Source organism: Bufo bufo, chromosome 3 (genome assembly GCF_905171765.1).
Source record: "Bufo bufo chromosome 3, aBufBuf1.1, whole genome shotgun sequence".
NCBI lineage: Eukaryota > Metazoa > Chordata > Amphibia > Anura > Bufonidae > Bufo > Bufo bufo.
In genome coordinates, this window is record NC_053391.1 from 291186784 (window position 1) to 291207174 (window position 20391).

The 20391-nt window shown below is 41.1% G+C and overlaps 1 protein-coding gene across 1 annotated transcript in view; it reads right to left on the reverse strand.

The window, feature by feature from the left end:
- HNF1B (HNF1 homeobox B) overlaps positions 1 to 20391 on the reverse strand; it is a 74100-nt gene that overhangs the window by 40355 nt on the left and 13354 nt on the right. The window contains exons 3-4 of the mRNA XM_040424187.1: positions 18917 to 19181; positions 17310 to 17554 (exon numbers count right to left, since the gene is read on the reverse strand). Of these exons, the coding sequence (XP_040280121.1) occupies positions 17310 to 17554; positions 18917 to 19181 (510 nt within the window). The remainder of the gene's footprint in view (positions 1 to 17309; positions 17555 to 18916; positions 19182 to 20391) is intronic.

Consider the following 20391-nt stretch of genomic DNA (forward strand, 5'->3'; position numbering starts at 1 on the left):
TTCCTAAGAAGTCAAAGGTCATAGGGGAAATTTAGCCATGGAGCACAGTGAGCCAAATTTATAAAAAAAAACACACGGTTCTTAAGAAATCTGATACATAGTTTGTCCGTTTGCCATAAATTATGGTAAATCTTTTGATGCATGTGAGGCCACACTGCCGTCGATACAACATCACCACTTTTCAGGCCACTTTTGAAATGTGTTGCGAGAAGCAAAAAGTCACCAAAAGTTGGAAATTTGATACAGAAAGCTGGCATAATTCAGTTGCTAACTTCCTCCCACTGTGTAAAGCTGGCTATATATACTAGATTTTTTAATTGCTGGTCCTACCACTTTCAATTAGATGCATCAACAATCTAATATCCACGAGAACTGGTATACAACCTTTCATTCTGGGAAACAAGAATAAGAAGAGTTGTATTGTAACTTTGTAACCTATCAGGTATCTATTTTCCACTGGAGATTTAGTAAGCAGTACCAAAAATGTCAGACAGAGGCTTATTAACTCTGTTAACAAAACAGTAAACAAATTGATTAAGATAGTAGGTAAACTTGATGGGTTGCCCTTAATAACCTAACAAATTGCTGCTATTTTAAATATGTGACTTTGCATAAGTCATATAGCACTAAATGGGGAGAACACCATGCATGTACGGCTACCCCTCCATTCATCTCTATGGGACTTCCGATAGCCTGCTGAAGTCTCATAACAGTTCATGGAAATAGCAGTGCCCTTTCTTGAGATAGGAGTGAGTAACAGAAGTGGAACCCGCACCTATCAAAATTTTATGGCATATCCGATCAATATGTCATAAATGTCCAAATGGTAATACCTCTTTAATTTGTTGTTTTGGGCAACTTTTCCTTTATTTTCTCTTATGCTACCTTTAACTTCTCTAGATTTCCATGGAAAATGCAGAACTTTGATTTAAACATCTTACATGCATAATCTGCTTTGTAGAATAATGATAAAGTTGATTGGTATGTATTCAGCTCATAATTGTCTACTTGGTTGCACTCATGTAAGAAAACTTTGTCCCTCTATTGCAACCTTGACCAGCATCTGTGAGCTCTCCTACACCATCTTTTAAAAGTATACAATTCCTGAGATGATTCACATTATCATTATTAAGTCAGCTGCAAATTCATTTTTAATTCATTGTTTTTTTTAGTTTTTTATGTTTTTTTTTTTTTAAACCCAGTACTTTCCACTCAATCACGGAAGTCATTCAACCATGTCTAAGTCATTCCAATCACACATATATTTCTCATTTACTGCAATAGCCTGCAGCTTTCTAGTTTTACAATCTTTATGCATTAGCAAGCTTATCAAGGTGTAACAATAGCCATTATAACCCCTGTGACTGTTAGGTGGCCCAGAACCATGGAGGAACCATATTTCTCCATACTGAAGTTAAATAATTTCAAATAGACAATTCCAATATCTGAACATTTTCGAATTTTGTATTGATAGAAAAGTAAAAACTATTTGGTCAGCTGTACCCAATACTTTTCTACCAGAGAACAATTTTAATTTAATTTTGATTCAATAAGCCTATTAAAAGTAAAAAGTTAAAGTTTTATCTTACATTTATTTTATACTTTAATGTATTCATAATTTTCTGTTAAGTTTTAAAGACATTGGTATAGAGATGCCTTTAATATCTGATATGTTTACAGAATTTTGGCCAAATGACCATCTGGCCATCAGCTATCAGCCTGACTTCTTCATCAACATATGCATTAATCTCAGCCAAACAGAAAACAATAGGACTGTCAGGTAAATATAACTTAGCCCTATTTTACCCTAGGGAAGCAGCATAAAATTACCTCTGTTAGGCTGGTTTCACACAGGCGTTGCGGGATAAGGTGCGGGTGCGTTGCGGGAACATGCGCGATTTTTCCGCGTGAGTGCAAAACATTGTAACAGAAGTTCGGGCTTGGGATTGGTGTTCTGTAGATTGTATTATTTTCCCTTATAACATGGTTATAAGGGAAAATAATAGCATTCTGAATACAGAATGCATAGTAAAATAGCGCTGGAGGGGTTCAAAAAAATTCAAAAATTATTAAACTCACCTTAATCCACTTGCTCGCGCAGCCCGGCAACTCTTCTGTCTTCATCTGTGCTGTGAGCAATAGGACCTTTGATGACATCACTACGCTCATCACATGATCCATCACCATGGTGATGGATCATGTGATGGACCATGTGATGAACGTAGTGACCTCATCAACGGTCCTACTGCTCACAGATGAAAACAGAAAAGATGCCGGCTGCGCGCTCATGTGGATTAAGGTGAGTTTAATTTTTTTTAAAAAATTTTTTAACCTCTCCAGCCCTATTTTACTATGCATTCTGTATTCAGAATGCTATTATTTTCCCTATTAACCATGTTATAAGGGAAAATAATAATGATCGGGTCCCCATCCCGATCGTCTCCTAGCAACCGTGCGTGAAAATCGCACCGCATCCACACTTGCTTGCGGATGCTTGCGATTTTCACGCAGCCCCATTCACTTCTATGGGGCCTGCGTTGCGTGAAAAACGCAGAATAAAGAACATGCTGCGATTTTCACGCAACGCACAAGTGATGCGTGAAAATCAAAGCTCATGTGCACAGCCCCATAGAAATGAATGGGTCAGGATTCAGTGCGGGTGCAATGCGTTCAACTCACGCATCGCATCCGCGCGGAATACTCGCCCGTGTGAAAGGGGCCTTAGTCTCCTTTCACATCTGCATTGGAAGCTTCATTCGGGGCTTCAGTCACAGAAATTGTAAAAAATAGGAGAGAGAAAAGTGTGCAAGGACATGCGACACATGGAGCACAGTCAAAAGCCTCTATAAAGTCAGATTAAAGCCTCAAAGAGAATACACCAAGGCCCTCACTAGTACAATCCACAAAAAGAAGGAAGAAGCAGCACTCCAGAAAGTGATCATAAAAAATCCATAATGTATGCACCCAATGAACTGCAAAGTTTCTGCCCCTCTAAGGAACTATGCTTGAGAATGGTTTCATAGAGGGACTGCAACGTTGGTGTTCATTAGAACATCTAGAGTGTTGCATCTTCTTTTTTTGTGTAGTGTGCAAGGACATTTAACAAACTGAACTGCCTGAAAACATGGCAAATTGAATTATTTACCTAAAATCTAGGCATTTTTGCAATGTGTTTTACTGACCAAATGAGTAGGCAAATGACTTCAGAACTCCTCCTTAGTCAGCTGTGAATGGCCTCCTATTGTGTATTTCAGTAACCCTGGTGTGATGGCTTCCTTTGTTCACATGAACCTGAAGCCTGCTGTGCATAGAACAAATTTTAATTTGTATTCCCAAAGACTAGTTCTGTAACATAACATATAGCTCATTCACGCTAAGAATTTAACTTTAATTTCCCTTTTATGACAATTTTGTAGGATTTGTTAGCTCAAAAGATATTGCAAGCTATAAAGGCAAGTTCATCTGCCCCAACAAAGATACAGGGTAGCTTTTCGATCTCATCTGCGGGGGTCATCTTAGGAATCGCGGCACGGACTGCTTTCCGGGCATCATGGACATTAGGGGTGGCTCCTGCTGTCTGCAAAGCCATCACGTGTTGTAGCAACAACTGGTTTGTCTCCTGCTGCTGCTTATTAGCCTCGCGTTGCTGCAGGTTGGTCTCTTGCTGCTGCAGATTAGCCTCCATGAGGGCCTTCACAACAGCCTCCATTTTGTCGTGGGGCACTGGTTGTAATACAGCTGGTTTAATGTACGACATACAACCGTGCCTGAAAAATTCATAAACCAAAACTATCGGCGTTCACGCCAGCCTCACTGCTCTTGCACGCATCCTCCACCAATTGTGGGGTTTCGCTATGGTAGATAGGGTAAGCGGGCGCAGTACAGAGGCAAAATACTAATTCTTAACTCAAAACATCAGTGTTTATTCACACTTGAGACAATTACACAAAACAGCACGTAACTTTGCAGTCTTGGTGTTAATTAACACACAATGGAAAGTTCATATAACACAAGTCACCCTGCTGGCAGTTCTGCCTCCAGTAGTCCACAGCAGGCTTTAGGGGGCCTGTTTCCCCAGCGTGCGGCTCTCAGCCCTCCAGTACGGCACAAAGCCTCAGATCCCCCAAAACAGAGACATCTCTGCCGAGCCCAGTTGACTATTTAAGGACAGCCGGGTGCTGCCAAAACCCGGGGCGGCACTTAAACTCCGGTCCGGTATTTGACCTCACCTGGATGGAAACCAGCCCAGCCACACATGCTGGGAGGAAAATACCTGCCTTGCCAGACACAACCCCTCACTGTGTCACAATATATAATGTTATCTTTGGTTTTAACCTATTTTTCAGTTTATTTTTACTTTTAACCTTTCTATCACTGATGTATATTGCTTCAGGGGTTATGTCAAATTTACTTACAAGAGATTGTACCCCTATTTTAAAATGTAACCTTTAATAATACTATTAAAACCATATAAACATAACTACACAAATACACTGCGCAAAAATATAAATTCAACACTTTTGGTTTTGCTCCGATTTTGCATGAGCTAATCTCAAAGATCTGAAACATTTTCTACATACACAAAAGACCCATTACTTGGGTTGTGTGAATTGTGTACAGATCCTTGCAATATGGGGCCGTGCATTATCATGCTGCAACATGAGGTGATGGTCGTGGATGAATGGCACAACAATGGGCCTCAGGATCTCGTCACGGTATCTCTGTGCACTCAAAATGCCATCAATAAAATGCACCTGTGTTCGATGTCTATAACATACACCTGCCCATATCATAACCCCACAGCCACCATGAGCCACTCGATCCACAATGTTGACGTCAGCAAACCGCTCACCCACACGATGCCACACACGCTGTCTGCCATCTGACCTGAACAGCAAAAACCAGGACTCATCTGTGAACAGAACGCCTCTCCAACGTGCCAGACACCATCGAATGTGAGCATTTGCCCACTCAAGTCAGATACGACGACGAAATGCAGTCAGGTCCAGACCCCGATCAGGACGACGAGCATGCAGATGAGCTTCCCTGAGACGTTTTCTGACAGTTTGTGCAGAAATTCTTTGGTTATGCAAATCGATTGTTGCTGCTGCTGTCCAGGTGGCTGCTCTCAGATGATCATGGAGGTGAACATGCTGGATGTGGAGGTCCTGGGCTGGTGTGGTTACACGTGGTCTGCGGTTGTGAGGCCAGTTGGATGTACTGCCAAATTCTATAAAACGCCTTTGGAGACGGTGGTAGAGAAATGAACATTCATTGCACAGGCAACAGCTCTGATAGACATTCCTCCAGTCAGCATACCAATTGCACACTCCCTCAAATGTTGCGACATCTGTGGCATTGTGCTGTGTGATCAAACTGCACATTTCAGAGTGGCCTTTTATTGTGGGCAGTCTAAGGCACAACTGTGCAATATTCATGCTGTCTAATCAGCACCTTGATATGCCACACCTGTGAGGTGGGATGGATTATCTCGGCAAAGGAGAAGTGCTCACTAACACACTAGACAGATTTGTGAACAATATTTGAGAGTAATGGGTCTTTTGTGTATGTAGAAAATGTTTAAGATCTTTTAGTTCAGCTCATGCAAAATGGGAGCAAAACCGAGTGTTGCGTTTATATTTTTGCTCAGTGTATATATAAATAGCACATGTCTGGCATCAATATAGGATCTTTTAGGGTAAATTGATAACCGGTGGGGCTTCTATCAATACTTTATCAAGTCCGTCTTTACTTACAGTCGTATACCATGATCGAAGTAACGAGACAAATGTAGATTCCTTTCCATAGATCTCTTTTCTTTGCTCAGACAGGTTTTCTCAATTCAGCATGATTTCTGAAGAAAAGTGGGGTTCATTTGTGAAGCCAGGTCATCTGTCCCTGATTTCTCCCTTTCACTACCCCGGTCTACAAGCAGAGCACTCGCCCTGAAAGGAGCGACCCCAATTCTCGGTGGCTAAGCCCTCAGAATACCTTCAAATTACCCTATATATGCCAGGCTTCTACTTTTCCGCATCCCAAGTCACGTTCCAACGCGTTTCTCCAAAGCCTATAATGTATTGGTTCATCAGGGGACCTTAGATTAAATAGGCTCAAGCAGACAATACTGCATTAGAATCCAGTAGCTTTCTCTAGTAATGCTACACTGGTGATGAGTGGCCTCCTTTGATGTAGGGATGTGACTTGGGATCCAGAAAAGTAGAAGCCTGTCATAAATAGGGTAATTTAAGGGTATTCTGAGGGGTTAGCCACCGAGAAGTGGGGTCGCCCCTTTCGGGGCGAGTGCTCTGCTTGTAGGCAGGGGTAGTGCAAGGGAGAAATCAAGGACAGATGAACCCCACTTTTCTTCAGAAATCATGCTGGATTGAGAATACCTGTTGATGAGCAAAGAAAAGCGATCCATGAAAAGGAATCTACATTTTTCTCCTTACTTTGATCATGGTGTACGACTATAAGTAAAGACGGGCTTGATAAAGTATTGATAGAAGCCCACCAGTTACCAATTTACCCTAAAAGTACCCTATATTGATTCCAGATATGTGCTATTTATATATATTTGTATAGTTATATTTATGTTGTTTTAATAGTATCATTAAAGGTTACATTTTAAAATACGGGTACAATCTCTTGTAAGTTACTTTTAACCTTTCCTGCATTTATTTCTATCCAGCATAGTTTCCCTTCAGAATTATTTCCTTCTTCTATGGAATCTAATCAATGTGCGCACCAGTCTCCAGCTTATTCAATCAATTTTCACACCGACCTTATGTGACCTCTGTTTCTGCAATCACATTATGGAGGTAACCATCACTCCTATCTAGTGGGAAAAAAACACAGAATAGGCTGCCACTATACCTCCTGTATCATAGGACAGCTCCTGCTGTCTCAGTCTAGTGCCAGTAAAATAAACTACAACTTTTAGAGGCCTTCTCGGTAAAGATAAATGAACACTAGTACAGTAACTGCAGACCCTTTAAGAGAAAAAACAAAGGGTGTCATAGTGTGACTGAGTACGCAATGGGAGGATGAGGGAACATCAAAGACTACAAGACTTGTACAAAGCCACAATTTAATTGTCTTAAGTATGCATAAAGGCAACAATACCATGACAACAGTAGGCAACATGCTGGTGTATTATAGCACGACTAGTGAACCACACTGAAAACAGCTGACTTTGCTGACAGTGTTGAGCTTTGGGACATCTTGCCAGCTATCTGTCTCTGTGAGCAGAACTTGTCTTTTTCTCTTCTGCCATTCTATTATTTAGGACATTCCTGACTTAGGGTCACATTTTGGTTATCCAAGGAGGAGGTCTACCAAATATACTTTACCTAATCATAGTCTGATTGTAGCCCACACAATAAAAGGCAAGACAATCATTTCCGAAGCTGCTACTGTATGGCTAACTTTACATATATTGTTTTCAATATCACTAACACTTCAACTTAACTAATTCTGAAAGACAACTACACTGTTTTGAAGCTCAGTCACCTTATTAGTAAAATGTTTGATCTGAGAATTCACATTCTTTTCATGTATTCTCTTGCTGTATGGATTGTAATTTATTATTTCGGGTGTTTTCATATTGTTTGTCAGGCCAGATGTTAAAAGAGGGCTTATGCCTGTAAAACACTATATCTGATATGACATGTTTGGACATATTTACACACCAGGCTAGATATATGCAAATATTAACGGCTAATGATAAAAGGGCCAGAAACTGAGACAAATTATTGAACAAAAAACCTGAAAATTATCAGCCCCAGAATGACATTTCTACAAACAATGCAGGACATAAATATTTGAACTGCATTTTGTGTTTTCTGTAATTCGATAAAGCAAGACCGTACAAATCTTTTTTTACTCCAAGTAATAGATGTTACCTCCAGAAAGCCAGGAGCATATTTTATTGCATTTTCCTTGTCCATGCCAATACATTTTCTGACAATAAAGCCTCATTCATACATCAGTGTTTTGGTCAGTGATTTCTATTGGTGATTGGAGCCTCCACAGAAGGTATAAGGGAAAGATCTATTCTACAGAGTTCTATGTTTAGACCCGCACCTGGGTTTGGCTCAAAATCACTGATGGAAATCACTGACCAAAACACTGACGTAGGCATGAGGTATAAGGATCATTTCCCTTGAAAATACATGATGCATACATGATTTAGTTTGGATTTAAATGAAGATCATTTTAGAACTGTATCGATTATCCCAAGTTATAATACATTATTATATGCTACTTTTATAAAGTGAACTATGCTAGGCTAAACAGTTATTCCCACCTTAAACATTTATGGCCAATCTGCAGGCTGGATATGCTTAGTTGTCTCAATGACTACTATATAAGTGAAAGGAAACATGGCCATTTCTCCATTCATTCTATGAAAGAGTGCACCGGCTGACAGCTGCCTCACCTGTTGGGATGGCATCCAGGAACCCCTTTCTGGAGAATGGGACAGGTCTTAGAGGTAGGATGCAAATCTTTCAAGCATTTATGGCATATCCTGTAGATATGCTATGAATATTTAAACAAGGGCTTGGTGGTTGGGGGAAAAAAATTCATAATTTGCAAATGTTTTTAAAAATTAACACATAAGTGGTTAAATCAAAATTTCAAAAAGAGAGTCCCCAAATAAAAGAGACTATACAAATTATATGGTAAGTTCATCCTGCGGAAATTGGCAGGTTCCATCAACATTTAATATTTATATATCTGGCCTACTGTCTCCCATCCCCACTGTTCAGCCTCATAGGTCTCAGACCACTTGACCTAAAGCCTATGAGGCAGTAGAATGGCACAGGCGATCAGGTCACAATGACATCATCACGACCTCCTGCACGGGGTCATGAGCGAAGCAATGACGTGGTCACAAGGTAAACACCTCATCATGGCACCTATGATTTGATGCAGGAAGTTGCGGTGATGTCAACATAACCGCATGTGCTGGAACACGGGAACTCATCGCAGATGGCGGCGGAGAAGAACAAGACACAGCTGAGTAATATGATTGTGTTTTTTTTTATATGTATGGCACTACTGGGGTCACTATTGGGGGCATTATGCTACAGGGGGAGCAATATATATATACACTGCTAAAAAAAAAAAAAAAGGGAACACTTAAACAACACAATGTAACTCCAAGTCAATCACACTTCTGTGAAATTAAACTGTCCACTTAGGAAGCAACACTGAGTGACAATCAATTTCACATGCTGTTGTGCAAATGGGGTAGACAACAGGTGGAAATTATAGGCAATTAGCAAGATACCCCCAATAAAGGAGTGGTTCTGCAGGTGGTAACCACAGACCACTTCTCAGTTCCTATGCTTCCTGGCTGATGTTTTGGTCACCTTTGAATGCTGCTAGTGCTTTCACTCTAGTGGTAGCATGAGACGGAGTCTACAACCCACACAAGTGGCTCAGGTAGTGCAGCTTATCCAGGATGGCACATCAATGCGAGCTGTGGCAAGAAGGTTTGCTGTGTCTGTCAGCGTAGTGTCCAGAGCATGGAGGCGCTACCAGGAGACAGGCCAGTATATCAGGAGACGGGGAGGAGGCCGTAGGAGGGCAACAACCCAGCAGCAGGACCGCTACCTCCGCCTTTGTGCAAGGAGGAACAGGAGGAGCACTGCCAGAGCCCTGCAAAATGACCTCCAGCAGGCCACAAATGTGCATGTGTCTGCTCAAATGGTCAGAAACAGACTCCATGAAGGTGATATGAGGGCCCAACGTCCACAGGTGGGGGTTGTGCTTACAGCCCAACACCGTGTAGGACGTTTGGCATTTGCCAGAGAACACCAAGATTGGCAAATTCGCCACTGGCGCCCTGTGCTCTTCACAGATGAAAGCAGGTTTACACTGAGCACTTGTGACAGACGTGACAGAGTCTGGAGACGCCGTGGAGAACGTTCTGCTGCCTGCAACATCCTCCAGCATGACTGGTTTGGCATTGGGTCAGTAATGGTGTGGGGTGGCATTTCTTTGGAGGGCCACACAGCCCTCCATGTGCTCGCCAGAGGTAGCCTGACTGCCATTAGGTACCGAGATGAGATCCTCAGACACCTTGTGAGACCATATGCTGGTGCGGTTGGCCCTGGGTTCCTCCTAATGCAAGACAATGCTAGACCTCATGTGGCTGGAGTGTGTCAGGAGTTCCTGCAAGACGAAGGCATTGATGCTATGGACTGGCCCGCCCGTTCCCCAGACCTGAATCCAATTGAGCACATCTGGGACATCATGTCTCGCTCTATTTTTTTTTTGTGTGATTTTGTTGTCAGCACATTCAACTATGTAAAGAACAAAGTATTTCAGAAGAATATTTAATTAATTCAGATCTAGGATGTGTTATTTTTGTGTTCCCTTTATTTTTTTTGAGCAGTGTATATACACTCACCTAAAGAATTATTAGGAAAACCATACTAATACGGTGTTGGACCCCCTTTTGCCTTCAGAACTGCCTTAATTCTACATGGCATTGATTCAACAAGGTGCTGATAGCATTCTTTAGAAATGTTGGCCCATATTGATAGGATAGCATCTTTCAGTTGATGGAGATTTGAGGGATGCACATCCAGGGCACGAAGCTCCCGTTCCACCACATCCCAAAGATGCTCTATTGGGTTGAGATCTGGTGACTGTGGGGGCCATTTTAGAACAGTGAACTCATTGTCATGTTCAAGAAAACCAATTTAAAATGATTCGAGCTTTGTGACATGGTTCATTATCCTGCTGGAAGTAGCCATCAGTGGATGGGTACATGGTGGTCATGAAGGGATGGACATGGTCAGAAACAATGCTCAGGTAGCCCGTGGCATTTAAACAATGCCCAATTGGCACTAAGGGGCCTAAAGTGTGCCCAGAAAACATCCCCCACACCATTACACCACCACCACCAGCCTGCATAGTGGTAACAAGGCATGATGGATACATGTTCTCATTCTGTTTACGCCAAATTCGGACTCTACCATTTGAATGTCTCAACAGAAATCGAGACTTATCAGACCAGGCAACATTTTTCCAGTCTTCAACAGTCCAATTTTGGTGAGCTTGTGCAAATTGTAGCCTCTTTTTCCTATTTGTAGTGGAGATGAGTGGTACCCGGTGGGGTCTTCTGCTGTTGTAGCCCATCCGCCTCAAGGTTGTGCGTGTTGTGGCTTCACAAATGCTTTGCTGCATACCTCGGTTGTAACGAGTGGTTATTTCAGTCAACGTTGCTCTTCTATCAGCTTGAATCAGTCGGTCCATTCTCCTCTGACCTCTAGCATCCACAAGGCATTTTTGCCCACAGGACTGCCGCATACTGGATGTTTTTCCCTTTTCACACCATTCTTTGTAAACCCTAGAAATGGTTGTGCGTGAAAATCCCAGTAACTGAGCAGATTGTGAAATACTCAGACCGGCCCGTCTGGCACCAACAACCATGCCACGCTCAAAATTGCTTAAATCTCCTTTCTTTCCCATTCTGACATTCAGTTTGGAGTTCAGGAGATTGTCTTGACCAGGACCACACCCCTAAATGCATTGAAGCAACTGCCATGTGATTGGTTGACTAGATAATTGCATTAATGAGAAATAGAACAGGTGTTCCTAATAATTCTTTAGGTGAGTGTATATGAGGGCACTATACTACAGGATAACAACAGGAGGGGAGAGCATTATTTAAACAAATGCATTATACTACGGGGGGAGCATTATATCAGGGCTTTATACTACAGGGGCATTATACTTCTGGGTGGGGGGGGGGGTAGGAGAATTATACATGCTGGCACTACAGGGACATTATAATACAGGGGACACTATGGGAGCATTATAATACAGGCCAGACCACCACAGGGGGAATTATATTACAGGAGGCACTACTAAGGAGCATTAGGCACCAAAGGGGGAGAGCATTATACGTACTGGCAGTACTGGGGCATTATAATACAGGATAGACTACAAGCAGTCATTATAACTACAGGGGACAGTGCTTTGGGGCTTTATAAATACTAGGGCTACTACAGGGGGCATCATAAATACTGGGGCCACTATAGGGCTTTATTACTACAGGGGCTTTAAAGTGGTGCCTTATAGAGTGCACTTGTTACTGCTAGTGGCACTATGCGGGGGCTTGATGCCTTATTGGGGCATTATTATTATTGGGGGTACTATGGGGGCATTATTATTACTGGACACAATATGAAGGGCATTTCTACTGATGGGGTTGCTATTGCAGGTACTGTAGGGGGTACTATTGCTCCCTGTGCAGTCTTATTATGGGAGGACTGCTGTGTGGCACTAATATTTCTTCAGTATAGTATTTGAGGAGCAGAGCAGGTACAGTATTGGGGGTAGCATCAAGATGTCAATGATGGGGAGGGTGATGGAAAAGTGAGGAACCTAACATGTCTGTGTCCAACTGCAGAGGAAAGATGCAGCTAAAAGATGTAATCATGGCTTTCTGCTTCCAATGGAGAAGATGAGAAAAGAGAACATTTTCTTTCCAAGAATGAGGAAAATTGGCTTTTGTCTCATGCGTTTTTTTTTTTCCTTTTTCTAAATCAACATTGCACGATAATAGACTGAATGGGATAAAAATGTCTTTTTTCAGCCTTAGGCCTCCTGCCCATTGCCATATTGCAGACCACCTTTGCGGATCCGCAATACACGGGTGCCGTTCCATGGGCATTCCGCATCACGGATGCGGACCCATTCACTTCAATGGGTCCGCAAATCCAGAGATGCGGAATGGTGCGGAATGGAAGCACAGAACGGAACCCTACGGAAGCACTACGGAGTGCTTCCGTGGGGTTTCGTCCCGTACTTCCGTTCCGCAAAAAGATAGAACATGTCCTATCTTTTTGCGGAACGGGCAAATCGCGGACCCATTAAAGTGAATAGGTCCACGATCCTCTGCGGCTGCCCCACGGTCGGTGTTCGTGCATTGCGACCTGCAATTTGTGGGTTGCAGCACGGCCATGGGGCGCACACGCTCATGTGCAGGAGGCCTTAGTCTATGTTCACATCTGAGTCACAGGCTCCATTCGGGGCCTCCATTGCAGATTCCATCAAAAAGAGTGGACAAAAAAGCCCTGCATGAATAGTCTGGTAAAAAACAAGGGGATCCGAAGCTGAAACTAAACTGACCCAATATGGTCAAGTATTATGTTACTTATGTGCCACATCCAGGGCTTTCATTATTTTCATTGTTATGGCCTTCTAAGAGCAGAACCATGGAAATTATTAGTACTGGTGTAAAGCCAGCGTAGCAAACTATGTTACTAATTTTTTAGTCAACGGCAGATACTTCAATGTCATGTCCTGCTGAAAGCAACCAAATATGCATAAAGAGATATAATGTATATGGAGACTGTTATTTACTTCTGTCTTCTTGAACCACTATATATCTGGACTGATATTTTGATATTGTACAGAATGATAGAATGAATAAATACAAATTATAGTCTTCACTAAATCATGTATTACAATATACATGATTTATTTAGAACAACTACATTCTACATTTCTAAACAATCCTGTGTATAAACAGAAGCATATGATATTGTCAAATGCCACCACTGTGTTACCGATAGCAAGGTTCATGAATCTATTATACTAACAGTATACTTTTGTTCATCTCATTTGTCATCCTCATTTACATTTCACTGAAAGCCCACCTTGGAGTGGAGAACTTAAATTAGCACACAAATGTTTGAATAAATGGGGCAGCTCTACAGAAAGAGATGTGAGCTGTAACCCTGATCTGACCCTTTGCTAACCTTTGTGCTTGTCAAAGTCAGCTTTCTTTTGTTTGACTTTTGAGTTAGTTGGTGTTAAGATTACAGGTAGATGGACAATGGATGCTATCATACAATACCTCCTGTCCTACTTTTCATTTTGCACCTTGTGGTCTGCTAGTCTGGAATCTTATCACCTGAACACACTTTAACAATGGGAGAGAGATCCAGCAAAATAACCAACTCTAAAGAAACAATATATATCAAATGTGTCATGGGAGGTATTTGTAAACAGCAAATGATAAGTGTGTACCACTAAGGCCTCATGCAAACGACAGTATTTTTTCACGGTCCGCAAAACAGGGTTCCGTTGTTCCGTGATCCGTTTTTGTTTCCGTGTGTCTTCCTTGATTTTTGGAAGATCACCAGACATGAAAAGTGAAAAAAACGGACACGGATCACGGACGCGGATGACAATCTTGTGTGCCTCCGTGTTTTTTCACGGACCCATTGACTTGAATGGGTCCGCGAACCGCTGTCCGTGAAAAAAATAGGACAGGTCATATTTTTTTGACGGACTGGAAACACAGATCACGAACGCGGATGACAAACGGTGCATTTTCCGAGTTTTCAACGGACCCATTGAAAGTCAATGGGTCCGCAGAAAATCACGGAAAACAGAACAACGGACACGGAACACAACAACGGTCGTGTGCATGAGGCCTTACAGTGGAAAACCAGATAATAATCATAATGCTTACGTTATGCAGTGAATTTATAATTCCCTCCAAACCAGTTTTCTGGCAGAAAAAACACCGCCTTTTTTAATGCCACTTGCGTAAAATTTTTGCGTAACTTGCGTTTCTCTCCCTGACCTCACCACTTTCCCAAAAAGGGGGGCATGGCAAAGGTGAGGAGGGGGTGGGGCTCAGTGGGCCTTGCACATTTATCTTCTTATATGCCAGTTTTCTGGCATAAAAGACAACTGAAATCTTCACCAGCCAAGAGGTGGTATAGATTTTTGTTTAGGTGCACTGACTGCCGGAGACGTGCATAATTTATGATAAGGCATGTGCAGGTGAGAACATAGACCAACGTAAAATGCTGTTCTATTATAAATTCCGCACAATGAATTTATGAAAGGAAAAATATATAATCCTGTACTGTACTGTAATATATAAACCTTTACTAATATCTGACTAAGGATAACATGTGCATGGAGTTTGTATGTTCTTCCCGTGTTTGCGTTGGTTTCCTCCCACATTCCAAAGACATACTGATAGAGAAATTGGATTGTGAGCCCCAATGGGGACAGCATAATGTTAATGTCTGTAAAGAGCTGCGGAATATGTCAGCGCTATATAAGTGTGTAAAATAAATAAATATCTGTACTGGTAAATAAGGTTACTTTCACACTGTCGTTTTGAATTCCATTTGTGAGATCCGTTTCGAGGCTCTCACAAGCGGCCCAAAACGGATCAGTTCAGCCCCAATGCATTCTGAATGGATAAGGATCCATTCAGAATGCATCAGTTTGGCTCTGTTCAGCCTCCATTCCGCTCTGGATGCAGATACCAAAACGCTGCTTGCATCGTTTTGGTGTCCACCTGGCGATGCGGAGCCAAACGGATCCATCCTGACTTACAATGTAAGTCAATGGGAGCGGATCCGTTTTCACTGACACAACATGGTGCAATTGAAAACTGATCCGTCCCCCATTGACTTTCAATGTAAGTCAGGACGGATCTGTTTTGACTTTGTTCTTCATAATGCAAACGGATCCGTTCTTAACGGATACAATCATTTGCATTATAGGTGCGTATCTGTCTGTGAAGATGCCAGACGGATCCGCACCTAAACGCAGGTGTGAAAGTAGCCTAAGATTGTTACCCTAATTATGCTGCATTGTTTAAATAGCTGATATTTGTATACTTCCCATTAAAACAGGTGTAATGAAAACATATAATAATACTTGCTTTTGGAGTATAAGTATTACGTATTATATTATTATTATTATTATACACCCCAGTCTTAATTGTAAACTCAGAAAGAGGAAGTAAAATGATCTATCCATGGTCAAGGCAATTCTCAAGTAAGGGTTAAGGTAGGTTCTCATTAGCACTTCAAAACAGAGAACAGGCTAAAGAGCCTTGAGGAAGTGTCTGAGAGTCTGTATTAAAAAAACAAGCTCAAATACATGGAAATCAAGAAGAGGTATTTTATCAGCATGTCATTCCAAGGATGAATTTTACATTATAGTGATAGAACATATGTATAGAAAGTGATGCATGATTACAGATAATCAAGATATCCACTTCCACTTCGCAGCTGTTAAAATGTTCTCTTTTTTACAGGGTATGGCTACTGTATATTTGATGTTGCTGAACATATATCCAACAATCCGCTAATGGAGACTAAACATTTGTTAAATTCTTTAGTTACTGGTTATATACCATTATCACATATTAGTTTAGGAGGATAAAATGAGCATATATCTAAGTGAGCAAGTAAATGACCATACAAAAATGGTTGAAATTTAAGTAAATGAAACATTTTCATGCAACGAAAAGAAAAAAAGGCGTGTATCAGTGTATGGTCACAAGTCGTTCTGTCAAACAAGTCATCGCCCATCTTGAGACAAACATTTATTTATTATATTACTTATCATTACTGAGATCTAACAACATCTTAAATTCTACCATATGTTATTATTTCTTTGTGTATGCCCCTCCCTGCTGCATTAAGCTAACCATCAACATAATATCTATAAATGCCCCAAAATGTACATGTACTAGTTTAGAAAACTATGTTTTTTTAAAGTCTCTCTTGTCTGGTGATTTTTTTGGTCCATGACATGACATCATACACATAACAATGCAAAGAGTGTGATGCAAAATCCAAGGCCCCCTCGAAGTGGCAGCATGCCATGGTAGAATTTATGTGTAGAACAGCTTCAAAGGTTAAACAGTGTTAACAGAAATCCACATTCCAGACAAGCACCACTTCCCCAAAACACACTAAAGTGGATGTTTCATTCTCTGACTAAAGGCTGCTTTACATGGCCCAATGGGACAGGCGATTATTGGGAAGAAACCGTTCTTTCCCAACAATTGGACAATTACCTGCTTGTCAATGGAGGTGAAGTACTTCATTTCCATGCAACAACCACTTCCACTGTATCAAGACAAGTGATGGTTACCACCATCGCTTTCCCCCATACACTTGCATTGTTTCTGGGCAGCATATCGCTGTTTACACAGTTACAATCTCCTGCCCAGAAACAATGATTGAGGTGTCCGCATCAACAATCATTTCACCCAATGACAGAGCGTTTCGCTTGTACATCAGGTGATCAGCGGCACCGTTACATGGGCTGATTATCTGGAATGATTTGTGCCAATGTTTGTTCCAGATAATTGGCCCGAACATCAGGCCATGTAAACCCTCTTTAATATATAAAGTTTAAAATAATATGAAAGTGGAAGGTATAAATGAATGCCCTCTGGGTTTTATTATGGCGAGATGAAATGACGTTGTTACCTTTACAATCCAAACAACTTAATTTCTTACCTTGCAATTTGGTCGGTGGAGAAGAACTTGACTGTGTATGATGTGGAGACCCGTGTGACATAAGTGGATTCATGTTGTGTGGATGTGATGACCCTGTACTATAGGCGTCCATGGCTAATTTCTGTCGAAATGCCTCTTCTTTCCGCCTGTTAGCAAACCAGTTATAAACACGAACTTCTGTCACTAAATTTGATCCCAAGCCATGTGCCTTTGATGGAGATACTCCCCGCTGTAGACATTCTGCTCTACAAACATAAATCAAAAGGAAAAATAAGCTTCTTGTTAAATATCTCTATTAGGCTACATTCACACGTCAGTATTTTTTTATAATCCGATTTTCTGTCCGTTTTTTGCGGATCCGTTGTTCCTGAAAATGTTTCCGTATGTCATCCGTATGTCATCCGTTTTTTGCGGATCCGCAAAAAATGGAAACATGTATAAATTTCAATAAGCAAATAAAGTTGTTTGGATTTCTTGAAAAAAAAAAAAAATAATAATAATTTAAATGTAATTTCCAGGAACGGATTCCGTATAAAACGGATGACATACGGAATGACATCCGTATGTCTTCCGTTTTTTGCGGATCCATTGACTTTGTATTGTACCAGGATCCGATTTTTCAGGAAAAGAATAGGACATGTTTTATATTTAAACGGACATGCGGAACGGAACAACGGAAACGGACAGCACACATTGTGCTGTCCTTTTTTTTTCCAGGACCCATTGAAAATGAATGAGTCCAGATCTGGTCCAGATCTGTTCCAGAAAAAACGGAACAGATCAGGAAAGAAAAAACGGACGTGTGAATGGACCCTTAATGTTTCTTTCTTTTAATATTTCTTTTGACATCTTGTCCAGTGTTGAGAATTGCAGTTTTATTTTTTATTCCTTATTTATAATGAATAATTTGTAGAGCTTGTGTTCTAAAGGGATGAGGGCTATGATCAGAATGTACAATTTTAGAGAGTGGACCAGCCACTTGTCAGTAACAGGGATTATAAATAGTGCTAAATGAGTGAGTGATTTCCACCTACACTGGTAGGAATAGGCAGGCCAGGAGACTCAAGAAGACTTTGAGTTACTTGTTATGAACTTGTTAGGAGGATTCTTGGTCGATTAGGGAGTATTTATGCACAGTAGCCAGTGTGCCATGAACTTTAATCAACCTTGCCCTCAAAATTCACCAGTATCTTTCAGAACATTCTCAACAAGCATTTTAGTCATGTTTATGTTAAATGTCTTAGTTCTTATAATATATTAATATTTTCTACTATGATCTTGTTTTGATCATGTTCCTATGTTGTGGAAGGACAAGAATAAAAACATACACTGTGAAAAAAAATAACATTTTCGTGTAGGACACATTTTTTTCTTTTTTTTAGCAGGATTTTGATGGATCCTTCATTTTTTTATATTTCAAGTAAAGAGGTTATTCAGAGATTAATGACCTAGCCTGAGGATAGGCCATAAATATCAAATACCCAGATAACCCCTTTAAGTCAACTCCTGTTAACTCTGTTATGCTTTAAACAGGTGGATTGAACACTTTGGCCACAAAAACTCCTCTGTATTTAGAATATCCCAGACAAATGACTTGCCATCATTACCTGTTACATTCTTCTACCAAAGCTTCTCTTTCTTCTTTGCTGGGGTTCTTTTGTCTTTCATATGCCTGGTAAAGAATATGTTGGGAAGCAGGCCCCCATTTGAAGCGATTACGTCTCATTTTCTTGCTTGCAGGTTCTGAGCAAGAATCATCAGATTGCCCTGCGACTTGATTTTGTTGGTTAAACTCTGGAAAGAGAAACAGCAGCTGATCCTGACTGCTTTTGTCTGTCATAATTCCAGAACCCTGGATTGTTTGGCTGAATTCTGTAAAGAAAGGGGAAAATAAATCTAGCCATAGAAAATACACATAACCAAAAGAAAAGGACATAACGCCACTTGTGTCCTTTTATACATTTGTTAAAAAACAATGAGGAATGGTAAGAAACATGTATTTTATGTATTTTATCAATTACTAAAATTAAACTCAAGCTAATCTTTTACTTGTCGGAACGATATAAAGTTGTGGAAGGTTGAATTGTACCAAATGTAATCACCCACAATGTTCCACAATGAAATGACAGTTACGGCTTTATTGGAGTGTCACAATTAACCACTATTACCAACAGCAGCTTAATAGAAATATTGGTGGACATTTATTAATACCAGCATTTTCCACGCCGGTCCCTCTGTGCTCCTGGAGGAAGCACCAAAGTTATGTAGAGGCTCAGGCCTCACATCTCATATCTTATGCTGCCCCTCGCCACTTTCCCTAAAAGGGTAGTGGCAAGGGCAGGAAGGAGACGTGGCCAGTCACCACAACAAATCTATCCTCATTTATGTCAGTTTTCTGGTGCAAATGAAGCCAGAAATCTATAGCAGCTCTAAGCTGTTGTAGTTTTCTGTTTAGGTGCACGAACTGCAGGAGGATGTGCCTAATTTATAATGCAGTGTGCACCTAATCATAAATTTGATGCATGCTCCAGAGGAGCAAGGGATATCAAGACTGACACAGAAAGCGCCGGTCTAGATAAATCTCCCCCTAGTGTTGTATATTCCAGGCCTGAGACAGAGTAGGTACGTTATAGACACATTTTATTCCATCAGAAACATATGTTACCAAAAAGCTATGGATACCAATAAACAATGCAAAGACAGGATCTAATGAACATGAAACATTTGGAAAGGGGCTGTGTGGTTTAGAAAACTCATTGTCAAATAGAGCAGGGACCCACAAGACCCTTAATTTGCCAGAGTGGCTACAAAGAATGTATCTTACCCTGGACAATACAGTATGTCTATACATGGACAACCCATAGATTTCCCTAGGACAGTGTTGGCGAACCTATGGCACGGGTGCCAGAGGTGGCACTCAGAGCCTCTTTGTGGGCACCCACACCATGGAAAAAGTCTATGGTGTACCAATATGCCTTAGACTTTTCCTGCCATTCATCAGTGCAGGTCACACTATGAACAGCACAGGCAGTTCATTGAATATAGGCAGGCTATTATAGCTAAATGATAAAGTACATGGAAG